The sequence below is a fragment of the Canis aureus genome, chromosome 16 (genome assembly GCF_053574225.1).
Source record: "Canis aureus isolate CA01 chromosome 16, VMU_Caureus_v.1.0, whole genome shotgun sequence".
Lineage (NCBI taxonomy): Eukaryota > Metazoa > Chordata > Mammalia > Carnivora > Canidae > Canis > Canis aureus.
Genome location: NC_135626.1, coordinates 57,834,446 through 57,848,156, shown reverse-complemented (window position 1 = coordinate 57,848,156; position 13,711 = coordinate 57,834,446). Strand labels below are relative to the sequence as shown.

Below are 13,711 nucleotides of genomic sequence, written 5' to 3'. Positions count from 1 at the left end.
CCTGAATGTAATCGATCAAACAAACAGGGTTTATGGCAGCAGGAGAGAGCTGTTGAACCCTGCCTGGTAGCTAATTAATGAGCTCATTAGGAGACAGGGGACGTGGGGAGGGAGGGCCAGGGCTGCCTTCCAGGCTGGAAGCTTCTTCTGGGATGTTCTGGCCTGAGTTCAGACCAAGTTTCCTTCCCACAGAAGGAGGCAGACCCCTGAGGCACCCCTCCTTGACCCAGGCTTCCTGGGGTGTACCCTGGGGTGTCCTGATTGTGATGGTGAGCAGGGGCAGGCATGTGCCCATCTTGGGCATGGGGTTCAGAAGCTCAGTGTCCAGGCCCAGCCCTCCGTCTTGGGCTGCAGACCTTGCCCCCCACGTGGGGGCATGAGGATCTGGGGAGGGGGAGGCTGTGCAGAACCCAGTCCGGTCTAGGCCCCCCTGCTCAGAGGTTCTGGGCTACCTTCTCCCCAGCCATGGCCCTTTGAAGTTCTTCTGGGGCTTGGTCCATGGGCAGCCTCAGGCCTCCAAATAGAGCTCCACCAGCCCCCCCACGGAATGCATGCGGTAGAAGACCCCCAGAGGCAGGCCAAAGTTGACAATGGTGAACCAGGTCCGGTAGCCATAGAAGTCCTTTTCCAGCCCGTTCTCAAACTCCGGGTGTATGCCAAATGCAGGCATCATCCACAGCTGGGGGGGGGAGGTGGAGAGGAGGGGGTTGAGTGGGGGGGCTCTCCCTGTCCCAGGGTGCTCTGTTGGGGGGGCAGGGCCCAAAGCACACCCTGCACCCTAACATCCCGTCCGCCCTGGGCTTTCAAAGCCAGCCGATGCTCCCTTACGTGCCCCAACCCATACCACAACCACCTCCCCGGCTTGCCAGCCAGAAGTCTCGGTGGATCACGAGGCCACGCAGCCACCAGCTACGCCCCGACCTGCTCTGTCAAACTGGGCTCCCTGTGCCCTGACCTCAGCCACCTTCTTCCCTTCTGGCTCTATTCTTCTGCCAGTCTTGACTCTCTCACTGGGCCCTGTCTTTTGTCCAAATTCTGTCCCTTTCTCCAGGCCCAGATTAAACTTTCCTGAGCCTTCCTTAGCCCCTCCGGCCCACACTTCCTTCTCTGAGCTCCTACTGTCCTTTCAGGCCGGGTGACAACGTGTGGTCAGCCTATCTGAGGTGTTTCGAGCGCAGAACACCTGGAACACGGTGTTCAACATGCCCTCGAATCAACCTGGTTGTCCCGGCCCTGCCACCGCCGCCCTAAGCCTCAGTTTCCCCATCTGTCACATAGGGGCAATGATGGTGCCTGATGGCGCCTGCTGCACGGGGTTAGCGTGCTGATTCAGCGAGATGCAGAGCCACAGCACTGACAGGCGGACGTGGGACTTGAGCTGCCAGACACATTAACTGCTTCCACTCTATAGAGTTTTTAGAAAACCAGACACTTTGTGATCTCTTCCTTTGACCAAATACAGTGGATGATCAACAATTTGGTAATTCTGGGGCAGCACCAGTGGCTCAGCAGTTTAGCGTTGCCTTCGGCCCAGGGAGTGATCCTGGAGACCCGGGATCGAGTCCCACGTCGGGCTCCCTTCATGGAGCCTGCTTCTCCCTCTGCCTGTGTCTCTGCCTCTCTCTCTCTCTCTCTCTCTCTCTCTGTGTGTGTGTGTCCCTCATGAATAAATAAAATCTTAAAAAAAAAAAAAAAAAAGGTAATTCCCTAACTGGTTCCCCGGCATCTCTCTAACTAGAGAGTGAACTTCCTGACGGTGAACATCTCACATTTGTGAAGAGCACTTAACCACATGGCTGGCACATTCACTCATGCCAGGCACCTTGCAGGCGCTGGGGGCACGGCCGACAAGCAGCATGGAGCTAGTTGGCAGGAGGCATGTGTCCTTGACAATAAAAGGGACAGGCCCACCGCCCTTGGGATAGTCAGTGCTCAGTGAACACACCTGGCCAGTTCCGCCCCCCACGCTCCCGGGCTGTCCACTCACCGTGATGTTGCAGAGGATGAGGAAGAGCGAGATCTCCTTGAGTGCCCGCCGCTTCCAGTTGAGGTGGCTGTAGGAGTGGATGTAGGCCAGCGAGGCCCGCCGCAGGTCCTGGCCCAGCTCCAGCAGGGAGTCGCGGCGGGGTGGCTCAGCCTCCCGCTTCTCGGCCAGGGCCTCGGGAGCCGACTCCCAGAGCGGGCGCCGGTGCAGGCCCTCGATGATGAAGAGGTTCTGGACGATGTGCTGCAGGATAAGCAGCAGCGAGTAGGCCAGGATGAGGCGGTTGAGCAGCTCATGGGGATGGGTGGCCACGATGGCCACGATGGAGAAGTAGGCGATGCCCATCTGGCCCAGCGCTGCGCCCATGAGCAGCACCACGTCCAGGCTGCGGGTGGGGTTCTTGAGCGTGTCCAGCTCTCGCTCCTCCAGCCCGTGGATGACCGTGCCCGCCAGGCATGCCAGGCTCATGGTGGGCAGCACAGCTATGTAGAAGGCATAGTAGAGGGTGAAGTACTGGCACGCAATGGCAGGGCCACTTGCTTGGATCTGGAAGAGCACGAAGACGCACACGCCTGCCACCAGTGCCATCAGGCCCAGCAGTGGCCCAAAGATGACCCCGTGCAGGTGGAAGGGAGGGGTGCCACGGTGGGCACCTGGGTGGGGTGCCAGGCGGCGGCCCACGTTCTTCCACATGACAAAGAGCACAGCACAGCAGATGAGGTAGTACTCGGTGCTGAAGGGGTAGAGCATCAGGTAGCCCTTCTGGAAGACCTCGCACACCGTGGCATTGAGACACAGGCAGGTGTTGGTGTCATTGCCTGGGGGGCAGGGGGAGAGACAGTTGCACAGGGGGGCCTTGCCTGGAGTAGACCAGCTGCACAAATCAATTCCATACCCCTGGAGTCTGCCAGAGGTGGAAGGGACCCAGCCACCCATTTTACAGACATGGAAACTGAGACCCAAAGGTAGAAATCAGAAATCATAGGATGGTCATTTCTTCACAAAGGGATTCCAGATTCAGGTGCCAAGCTTTCTTTTCTTTTTCTTTCTTTCTTTCTTTCTTTCTTTCTTTCTTTCTTTCTTTCTTTCTTTCTTTCTTTCTTTCTTTCTTTCTTTCTTTCTTCTTTCTTTCTTTCTTTCTTTCTTTCTTTCTTTCTTTCTTCTTTCTTCAAGATTTTATTTATTTATTCATGAGAGACACAGAATGAGAGGCAGAGACACAGGCAGAGGGAGAAGCGGGCTCCCTGAGAGGGAGCCTGATGTGGGACTCAATCCCAGGACCCCAGGATCATGACCTGAGCCGAAGGCAGATGCTCAACCACTAAGCCACTCAGGTGCCTCTCTTTCTTTCTTTTTAATAAGATTTTATTTATTTAGTTGACAGAGAGAGAGAGAGAGAGAGCGAGCACAAATAGGCAGAGTGGCAGGCAGAGGGAGAGAGAGAAGCAGGTGCCCTGCCAAGGAGAGAGCCCCACTTGGGGTTTGATCCCAGGACCCCAGGACCAAGACCCAAGCTGAAGGCAGATGCTTAACTGACTGATGCTTAACTTAACTGACCCAGATGCCCCAGTGCCAACCTTGCTTGCTTGCTTGCTTTTTAAAAAGATTTTATTTATTTATTCATGAGAGACACAGAGTGAGGGACAGAGAGGACAGAGAGGGGCAGAGGGAGAAGCAGGCTCCCTCCCTCCTGACGAAGGACTCCATCCCTGAACCCAGGGATCACGCCCTGAGCTGAAGGCAGATGCTCAACCACTGAGCCACCCAGGTGCCCCAATGCCAAGCTTTCTTAAAGCATTCAGCACATGGTATCTTTGGGGCCATATGTCACTCTACGGATTACTCTACGGTTGGGCACAAGGGGAAATCTACAACTTTATAACAGGAGGATCTGGCTGCTGTACCTGAATGCTGCCCAGCACTCACTCTGGGGAAATCAGACATCTTGCCTTGCCATGAGGTGCCCTGCAAAGCACACAGCACTCCCTGTGAAACACTGGTGCCCAGAGTGTTTAACCCAAATCGAATCAAGACTTTGGTTCGTACTTCCAGTTTGCAGGTGAAGCAGGAAAGAGGAGAACAAGTCAAATGCCACCACTAGGAAGCAGCCTGACAAACCTCAATGCCATTAGGAAAACAGAGACTTAAGAGATGCAACAAACAAATGCATTGTGTGTTTGAACACACTATTGTAGAGGACATTTCATAGGCTGGTTGGAGAAAACTGAATCTAGATCATATATCTATAGTCGAATACAGATGGATGAAGATAGAGGATGGAGATGATATTGAGGAATTCTGTTAGAAATTATAATAGCATTGAGGTAGTGTAGGGAAATATACTTGTTTTAAAGGGATGCATGGGGGATCCCTGGGTGGCTCAGCAGTTTAGTGCCTGCCTTCGGCCCAGGGTGTGATCATGGGATCCCAGGATTGAGTCCCACATCAGGCTCCCTGCATGGAGCCTGCTTTTCCCTATGCCTATGTCTCTACCTCTGTGTGTGTGTGTGTCTCTCATAAATAAATAAATAAATAAATAAATAAATAAATAAATAAATCTAAATTAAAAAATAAAAGGATGCATGGGAGGGATGTCTGGGTGGCTCAGTGGCTGAGTGTCTGCCTTTGGCTCAGGTCATGATCTCAGGGTCCTGGAATCGAGTCCCGCATCAGGCTCCCCGTGGAGAGCCTGCGGCTCCCTCTGCCTATGTCTCTGCCTCTCTCTGTGTCTCTCATGAATAAATAAATAAAATCTTAAAGAAAAATAAAATAAAGGGATGCATGGGGTGCCTGGGTGGCTCAATTGGTTTAAGCATCCAACTCTTGGTTTTGGCTCTGGTCATGATCTCAGTCAAGGGCTCGAGCCTCCCATTGGGCTCTGCACTTAGCATGGAGTCTGCTTGTGACTCTCTTTCCTCTCCTTCTGTCCCTCCCCCTCTGCTTTCTCTCTCTCTCAAATAAATTTTTATTTTTATTTTTTAAAAGATTTTATCTCTTTATTCATGAGAGACACAGAGAGAGAGAGAGAGAGAGAGAGAGAGAAGCAGAGACACAGGCAGAGGGAGAAGCAGGCTCCACACAGGAAGCCTGACGTGGGACTCAATTCCAGGTCTCCAGGATCAGGCCCTGGGCTGAAGGCGGCGCTAAACCACTGAGCCACCCCGGGCTGCCCTCAAATAAATTTTAAAAAAAGATTTTATTTATTTATTCATGAGAGACACAGAGAGAAGCAGAGACACAGGCAGAGGGAGAAGCAGGCTCCCTGTGGGGAGCCTGATGCAGGACTCGATCCCAGGACCCTGGGATCACAACCTGAGCTGAAGGCAGACGCTCATCCACTGAGCCACCCAGGTGCCCCTCTCTCAAATAAATTAATTAATCTTTTTCAAAAAAAATAAAGAGATGCACGCTAAAATGTTTTGAGATGAAATGCTATGATCTCCATAATATAACTCAGCAAAAAAATGGAAATAAATACTGCGAAATGTTAATAATTATTATATCTAGGTGATGAATATATGCCGTTCTTTCACTCATCTGTATGTTCGAATTTTTTTAATAATAAAAAATCTGTGATGTCATTTGCCAAAAATTCTTTTCGCAAAGCTCTTCTGAAAAACGTATCTGAGTGTAAAGAATGTCCACAGTACACAGGCGGGTCGTGACTTTTGCGGTGGGTGTGTGAATGCGTGAATGTGCTGGGAAGGTGTGGCTGCACACAGGTCAGGATGGTGATGCCACCTGCGGGGGGTGCTTTATACATACAGGTGTGGCTGAGTCCCACATGTAGGGTTGTGGGATATAGCCTCTAAGGGCAGACTGTGCAGGTAGGGGATTGGGCACTTGGAACTATCTGAGGAGTTCTTTATGCCCAGACATCTTCTATCCCTCCTGCTATGTCCAGGTATCTGCAATTGTGTTAGGAAGACACTCCTTTCAGTCCTGAAGCCTTTTTAGATTCTTGCAAGTAAAAATGCAAATACTAGGGGTGCGGTGCATACCTGGACTTATCAGTGGATAGTCGAGCCAGGATTAGTGGCTACCTTGCTGACAGTGAGGCAGGTGCCTGGAGCAGGGCTGTAGGGTGCTAACACCGGATGGGGCAGGCACAGAATGAGGGCAGGATGTGTACCATTGTTTAGTCATGATCTGGCCTCCAGAGTTTGCTCCTACTCTGGGAGGGAGTGTAACGTGTGTGTGCGTGTGTGTGTGTATACTTTTGGGGCTGGGGGATCATGTCTCCTCGTACCTGAGAAGTTTTCCATGAGGGCGTTGAGCTCAGCCTTGATCTTGTGGTGCATGGAGTCGTTGGTGACATCCAGAACCCACAGCAGCAGGTCTGTGGCCAGGGTCAGCATTAGGCCACACCTGGAGGAGGTGCCATACTTTGCCCACACAGCCTGGCTGGCTCCCCAGGTCCCCACCCTCATCATCACTGCCTTTGGGGTGACCACTCTTTCCCAAAGCCAGATCCCATCTGGTATGAGGACTTCAGGGGAGGCAGCCCTAGGAGCCACCTGGGACCCCTTCCCAGATTAACCCGCAGCCCCAGGGACACTCTATCAAAGGAAGCTATGGGAATGGCCACCAGCAGGGGACAGGGACCCCCAGGCATCAGAGGGAGAAAAGGTGCCCCATCTTACCTAGTGAAATTGGTCTGGACCTGAACACAGTCCTTACAATGTTTCCAGAGCACCCAGGTCTGAAAGAGATGGGGCCTTGAGGCCAGGGGCTGGGGGTAGTGGTGGTGGGACCACGGGGTGGGTGCCCTTATTGTTTGTGTGTATTTACAGTGACAGTGAGGAAGTCTGGATTGGAATCCTGGCTCTGCAGTTTCCTTGCTGCATCATCTTGGGCCAGTGGCAAAATATTTCAGTGCCTCAGTCTTGTCGGCTCTAAAATGAGGCTAAAATGCCCACCTCTTGGGAAATGCCTACTTATTTATTAGAAAGGATGATGCCTAGCTCAATGCCCAGCATGGGACAGGGACTCCAGTGTGAGGGATGATCATGACTAAGAGTAGCTCTGTATACGTGGGGCAGGAGGTGGGTGGTGCAGATTTAGTTAGAGGCACGTATGCCCGGGCAGATTTATTTATAGGTGTCTGCATTTCATGACATGTCAGGTGTGCTGATGCAGGTACATGTAGGTGTGTGTAGATATGGGTACATGGAAGCAGGCATTAGTGGTGAGGGGGCTGTGATATGTGTGTATGTACCCTGGGCCCCATATGTAGTTGCCTGTGTGGCTGTTTCTCGGCATAGGTAGAGTGTGTGTGCCCTTGCCATGGGGATGGGAGTGGCCTGTCACCTGGACACCGATGAAGATCATCTCGATGACAGGGAAGATGAGTTCCAGCTGCGACTTGCAATGGATGTGGCTCACGTCATAGCCCACTCGGAAGATATTGAGGCAGATGGTGCAGCTGCCGAAGAGCACCAGGGAGCCTGGCCGGGCCAGGTGGCTGTTGGCACCTCCCCTGGACCTGGCTCTCCCTCCCCACCCCTCTCCATCCAACCAGAGCCCCAACACTCACCCCGCACCCAAATGGGTCCCGCATGAGGGTCATGGTAGAGCACAGCATGTGGGTGGCGGGTGGTGCAGGTGGCATAGTAGAGGAGCCAGAGGAGGGACAGGACCTTGAGTGCAGCCAGCAGGATCCACACATCGCCCAGGGTGATGGCCACGTTGTTGAAGATCATGCTGCAGATGAAGGCTCCACCCAGGAACACCACATTGAGGGCCAGGAGCCCTGAGAAGAGCTGCCCTGCCTTCTGGGCCTGCCTGTCCCTCCGCAGCAGCAGTGAGAAATGCCGCACCAGCCAGGACTTCTGGTGGGGCGAGGCAGGAGCTCCAGTTTTCTCGGCCCCCACATCCACTTGGTTCTCCCCGGCTGGGGCTGCTCCAGTCTCCTGTGCTTCTGGGGAGGCTGTGGATGGAGCCTGAGAAGGGGCTGGGGAGAAAGGGTCCTGATGGGCTGCCAGGCTGTCTTGGCATCAATTCCACCCCTGCTCCTAACTGCTCCTAACCTAGGGCAAGCTTTGCAACCTCCCTGGTCGGACATTGGAAATAACGGCAGCTGCCCTATCTACTTTACAGGACCCGAGGAGGTTCAAACAGACCAGGGGTTATGGAAATTCTTCGTGCTTCAAAAACCCATAGGGATTATTTTGATTGGCTTGAGGAATACCTCCCTCCCAACCCCTAGGAGGGCTATCCCCCACTTTCTGCCCCCGTGCCTGATCCCAAGATGGAAAATAACGCCTGTCAAGGGAGCCAGGGGCATTTGCAGCATGTCTGGCCACGGGACAATTTCCAGGACTGTGACTTTTCACCACTAGAAGGCAGCTTGTGTTCTGCGGACTTGAAAGAGGAATTTCATTCCTGAAGGCAGGGAGAGCAAGTAAGTGTCCTCTCTTGTTCTGACTCTAGTTAGTTGGGTGATGGTTGCCTAGCATGCTCTGTTGAGAAGGATCCTGAGGCTGAGTGTGGGCTTGGTGGGAAAGAATGCTGTGATTTAAAATAATACTCTATTATGGGTACATATAAAACTACTCCTTTTAAAAGGTCTAGGAGACACCCACCAGATTTACAATAGGAGTTTCTTCTGGGGAAGGAAGGAGGGCACTAGGATTGAGAATGGTTTAATGCTCCAGTTTTGCTTTTTTAAAGATTTCATTTATTCATGAGAGACTCAGAGAGAAGCAGAGACACAGGCAGAGGGAGAAGCAGGTTCCCTGTGGGGAGCCCGATGTGGAACTTGATCCCAGGATCCCAGGATCCCAGGATTATGACCTGAGTTGAAGGCAGACGCTCAACCACTTAACCACCCAGGCACCCCAATGCTCTAGTTTCTAAAAGCACATTACTTGTGTGATTAAAATTGTTTTTAAAGTGTGTTAAGGTGTAGGGGGAAAAGTTCTGTGATTGATTTGCAATGTCTGCCGTGACCATGGGACAGGTTGGGATCAGCATGCATGCTATGCCCCAGACTTGGACAGAAATTACTTCCATGTGCACCATCCCCCCCACCCCCGACTCCTGGATGACCTATGAATGCCCAGCACAACATGGGGAATACCATCCTTGACTTCTCTTTCTCTGGATGTCTCCTGCTACTTTCTCACCTTCCTCAAGCTTTCACTCAGGCTGCCTCTCTGTCACCCTTCTCTGGGACCAAGATATTGAGTCACCCCATACCTGTAGCTCAGGGCCCCAGCCTGGAGTCCTGCATTCTCTCTGTGGGCCCTTTGGGTGTCCATTCCATATGGGGCTGAATCTAACTAGAGAGTGGGGATGTCCTGGTGCTTCAGGGCACTGTCCTTGTGGGAGGCTTCTCAGTTGACCCGGGAGGCTCCCTCACCATCACCGCCACCTCTGGTGCTCTCCCTTGGTGCTGCCAGTGCCCTCACATCTTTGGTGCTCTGGGCCCAGGGTTCCAAATGCAATCCATCCTCATCCTCCAGGCTGCAGGAGGCCTGTACTATCAGTGAGTGGTGTCTTCATCCCTACCTCTTCCAGGAGGTAGCCAGGTACCCTCCTTGTCTCTCCTCTTCACTCCCAACATCTCAGGTCCAAGCCTGTCCAGTCTAGCCCATAAGTATCCCTTAGATTTTTCTGGACCACAACCTCTACCTTAGTCCAGGGCCCCTTCCTCTCTCTCCTGGACCGGTCTCCCTACCCACTGTGCCTCTCCCCTAGTGCGAGTCCAACAAAGGCAACAAAATTGCTGAGGTGAAATAAGTCACTCAGAGAAAGACAAATACCACAAGATTTCACTCATATGTGGAGTTTAAGAAAAAAAAAAAAGAACAAACAAGAAAAAAGGAGACATGAAACATCAGACTCTTCAAGGTAGAAAACAAACTGGTGGTTACAGAAGGGAGGTGGGTGGGGGGTGGAGAAGTAGGTGATGGGGATTTTGAGTACAGTTGAGGAGCACTGGCAAATGTATAGAACTATATTGTGCATCTGAAACTATATAACATTATATGTTAATTATACCTGGATTAAAAAATAAATTAAAAAAGCAAACATTTGCCCTCAGTATAAAGTCCAAACTACCTCGCATGGCCTGTACAGACTTTCAAAACAAAACCGAGCAGTGCATGTTTAGTACGGGTTTGGAGGCTAGCTTCCGTTGCTTCTTGGTCTGGCCTTGACTTACTAAGAGCACTTACCAAGAGCACTTGACTTACCAAGTGCACTCTAGCACTGTCCTCAGACCCCATTCCCTGCTGTGGGATGTGTCCTCCTGCTGCAGCTTCCAGAATGTGCCGGCATTTGCTCACCTCCCTGTCTACCCACAGCCAACCATTTGCCCCTGCCATTCAGCTGAGTGCAGCTTAGAGCAGAACCCCACTCTCTAAGAGGCCTTCCCTGAACCCCACGCCAAGGCTGCACTAGGTGCCCCCACTGCACCCTGTGCTTGTTGCTGGAACATCACCTATCATGCTTGCTCCACTTTAACTCACTGTGCTTTGCTCTGTCTCTGTCTCTGGACTCTGAGCTTCAGGAGCTTCAGCCTTTTTCTCTCTGTAACCACCAAAAGACCCTCACCACATCTGGCTTTAAAATACAGCCTCTCCAGCCCCCACACTCCCATGTGAACTTGCTCAATATTTATACCTTCTGTGGTTCTCTTATGGTAAATAGAATCATAAAACTCAGACCTCTCTTAAGGATCTACAAATGATTTTGCCCCCCTTTCCCAGTCCTCTCTCCATCTTTGTTCTAGCTTTGCCCCCTCTCTGTCCAGCTCCCTTCCCACACTCGGGCACCTGCCCCCGTGTTGATCCAGGCCCAGCCAGAGAGTCCAGGGCTCCACATTTCTTGTGTGGCTTCCCGTCCCCACCCTTCACTCCTGGAGCCTGCTGTCCCTCTGCCTTGCCTGTTCTCTCCCTGCCCAAGTATCTATTGAGAGCGGGTGTGTCCTGCCTGGTGAGGTACATTGGGCATGGCTGGCTCCCCTCAAGGCCAGGAACTCCTCCTCTAGGGCAGAGGCCAGGTCCTGCTTAACTGGGACCCTCCAAAGCTCACACAGGCAAGATGCTTTTGCTGACGGACTCTGCCATTTTCTGGGGGGAAATTTCAGCACCAAAGCCATGGACAGAGACCCTTCCCATTAAGTGCTTTCCATCCTGGCCCAGCCCAGGAGACTTTATTTATTTTTTTTTTAATTTTATTTATTCATGATAGGCACACAGTGAGAGAGAGAGAGAGGCAGAGACACAGGCAGAGGGAGAAGCAGGCTCCATGCACTGGGAGCCCGACGTGGGATTCGATCCCAGATCTCCGGGATCGTGCCCTGGGCCAAAGGCAGGCGCCAAACCGCTGCGCCACCCAGGGATCCCCCCAGGAGACTTTAGAGATGATCTTTATCATCCTCCCAGGTTCCCTTGCCCAAATTGAGCAAGCATAAGGCTCATAGGGACACCTCCCTGCTCCTTTTCTCCCAACCCTGACTGCTCCTTTTCAGTCATCCCCAGAATCTCCCTGGTCCTCCCAGGGCAGTACAGCCTAAAGAGCTCAGATTCAGGGGGCACCCTGGGTGGCTCAGTCAGTTAAGCATCTCCCTTTGGCTCAGGTTATGATCCCAGGGTCCTGGGATCAAGAGAGTCCTGTGTGGGGCTTCCTGTTTCTCCCTCTCTCTCTGCTCTCCCACTCCCGCCACTCATATGTTCTCTTTCTGCTTTCTCTCAAATAAACAAATAAATAATCTTAAAATGAAAAGAGCCGAGGTTCTGGCAGTTAATACATCTGTGATCTTGGATAATCTACTTAGACTCTCTGTGCCTCAGTTTCCTCATATGCAAAACGGATGTACAACTACGGAATAGTGCCTGGTACACAGAAGATGCTCAGTAAAGATTTCTCAACGAATAAACAAAGGGCTTAACGCATAATACCTACCTCAAAGGGGTTTTGTCAAAATTAAATGATTTAATGCACGTAAATGCATGTAGAGCTGTGGTTGGCATACAAAAAACTCTGTGTTAGCTATTTGTGCATTTCCTTCCAGTTCTGCTGAGGTCCTCGAGAGGCTGGAAGGATCAGGATTACTGGTGAATTTCAGGGGCGGTTTTTGATTGGACTTTGAGGGGACACTGGAGGACTAGGTTCCAGGTCCTCTCTCTCCAGGGTCCTTCCCTCTCCTCACCACCCCCAATCCAACCCTCCAACTTTCGCTAGAGGGAGCCCTGAAAGTGGCGAATTTTGTTGGGGGGGGGGGGAGGGAGGGTGTTGGGGTGGGAAGCGGGGAAGAGGGTGGGAGAACACCCAGGAGGAATCCGCCGCCCTCTGGCACTTCCCTTGGCCAGTCCAAGAGAGGGCCCAGACACCAAACTGGTTTGTGTGTCCCGATCAGAGAGATGATGAAAGCAGCACAGTCGTTGGGGCGCGGCGCCTGGTGAGGAGCGCAGGGCCAGCTCCGGAGGAGGTTGCTGAGCACAGGCTGGAAGCTTGGCGATTTCTCTACGAGTCACTTGAGGGGCTTCGGGGCCTGCAGCAGCCGCTACACATATGCCTCAGACCGGGCGTCCGGGCAGCCCCAACCCCACACCCCTTCCAAGGCATCCGGTTGTTTGTTTCTTTCTGGCCTGGCACCCACCTTTTGGCTGTGCGCACCCAGACCGGCTGGGGTGAGGCGCGCCCTGCTGACCTTTTGTGTGCCCTCCATCCGCGGAAAGGAGGTGGTACGTGGAGCTAGAGTTGGGGTGGAGGGCAGAGTGGGGCTGGTTCTGGGGTGGCCAGGAGTTGGCCTCCAACGAATCATCCCGCACTCCCTTCCTTATCCCTGTAGCGCCTAGTCCTTGAACCCCGGATCTGGGGCGGAGTAGGTGTGAATGTCGAGGGTGGGCCTGCCAGGAATGCCCCACCAGCAGTCGAAGGGCGCTCCAGGGCCCTGCGGGGCCGCGGGGAGCCTTACCTGAGGCCTGGGCGGGCATCGCGGCCAGCCGACCAGCAACTGCGAGCTGCGCAGATCGTTGGGCCAGGTCAGGCCCCTGCGCCCGCACCGACACCCCTGACGCCCTCCGCTCGCGGGACCGCGCAGCCTCTGCTCCCGGCTCCTCGGCCCATCGATTTTTCTGTTGACTTTGGGGATCTCATTAATCCTCCGTTAATTACCCGGCCAGGGGCTCCAGCCCGGAAGGTGCAGCCAATAGCGAGGCGGGCGGGCGGGGCCGGAGGCGGTGCAGGCCGGCGGCCTCAGGGTCAGAGGACCCGCGGAGGCCCGCCCCGGGGGTGGGGGTGGGGGTGGGGGTGGGGAGGGTGGGGTGCAGAGTCTTTAGGCCCCAGCATCGCCTTGCGAGGTTCAGGCTACACTTTCCTTTGGCGGCCGATCAGGGAACAGACCGGACCCCCTCCCAGGTGTGGTGTCGCCTTTTCCTGTACCCCACCCAGCACCCGGGAGGGGTGTGGTCACGCAGCAACCTCGCCACTGCACTGTCTCCCTAAATCCAACGTGACCTTGGTGCGGAGGAGACCTCATTCTGACCGGACAGGGGGCGGAGGAGGAGGAGGGAAGTCGCCCCCTCTGGCCCTCCTGACATCCCGCAGCAGCCTCTGAGACCTGCCCACCTCATTCCACCTCTCCCACCCTAGCCCGCACCCCAGTCCCCACTCTAGCCGGTCCCCCCCCTTCACCTGACTGTGGCTGGCCACTGATTCTTCCTCCGCTTCTAGCTGGCAGGGCCTCCTCTTCAGTCTCTGCCTGTCTTTCTCAGG

At 53.5% G+C, this 13,711-nt stretch overlaps 1 protein-coding gene across 1 annotated transcript; it reads right to left on the bottom strand.

The window, feature by feature from the left end:
• Positions 1 to 8: 8 nt before the first annotated feature.
• Positions 9 to 13,130, bottom strand: OTOP3 (otopetrin 3). The gene is made up of 7 exons (XM_077854167.1): positions 12,912 to 13,130; positions 7,521 to 7,937; positions 7,295 to 7,431; positions 6,628 to 6,686; positions 6,234 to 6,352; positions 1,988 to 2,802; positions 9 to 679 (listed from the first exon to the last, which is right to left on the bottom strand). Exons 1-7 carry the CDS (start codon positions 12,928 to 12,930, stop codon positions 509 to 511), a joined length of 1,737 nt encoding a protein of 578 aa, XP_077710293.1. The 5' UTR covers positions 12,931 to 13,130; the 3' UTR covers positions 9 to 508.
• Between the last annotated feature and the right edge of the window lie 581 nt (positions 13,131 to 13,711).

Coding starts and splice junctions, on each gene's coding strand:
- OTOP3 (XM_077854167.1), bottom strand. Junction 7,432..7,520: donor GGGACCCATTTGGGTGCGGG/GTGAGTGTTGGG, acceptor TGGCCCGGCCAG/GCTCCCTGGTGCTCTTCGGC. Junction 6,687..7,294: donor TGATCTTCATCGGTGTCCAG/GTGACAGGCCAC, acceptor CATCTCTTTCAG/ACCTGGGTGCTCTGGAAACA.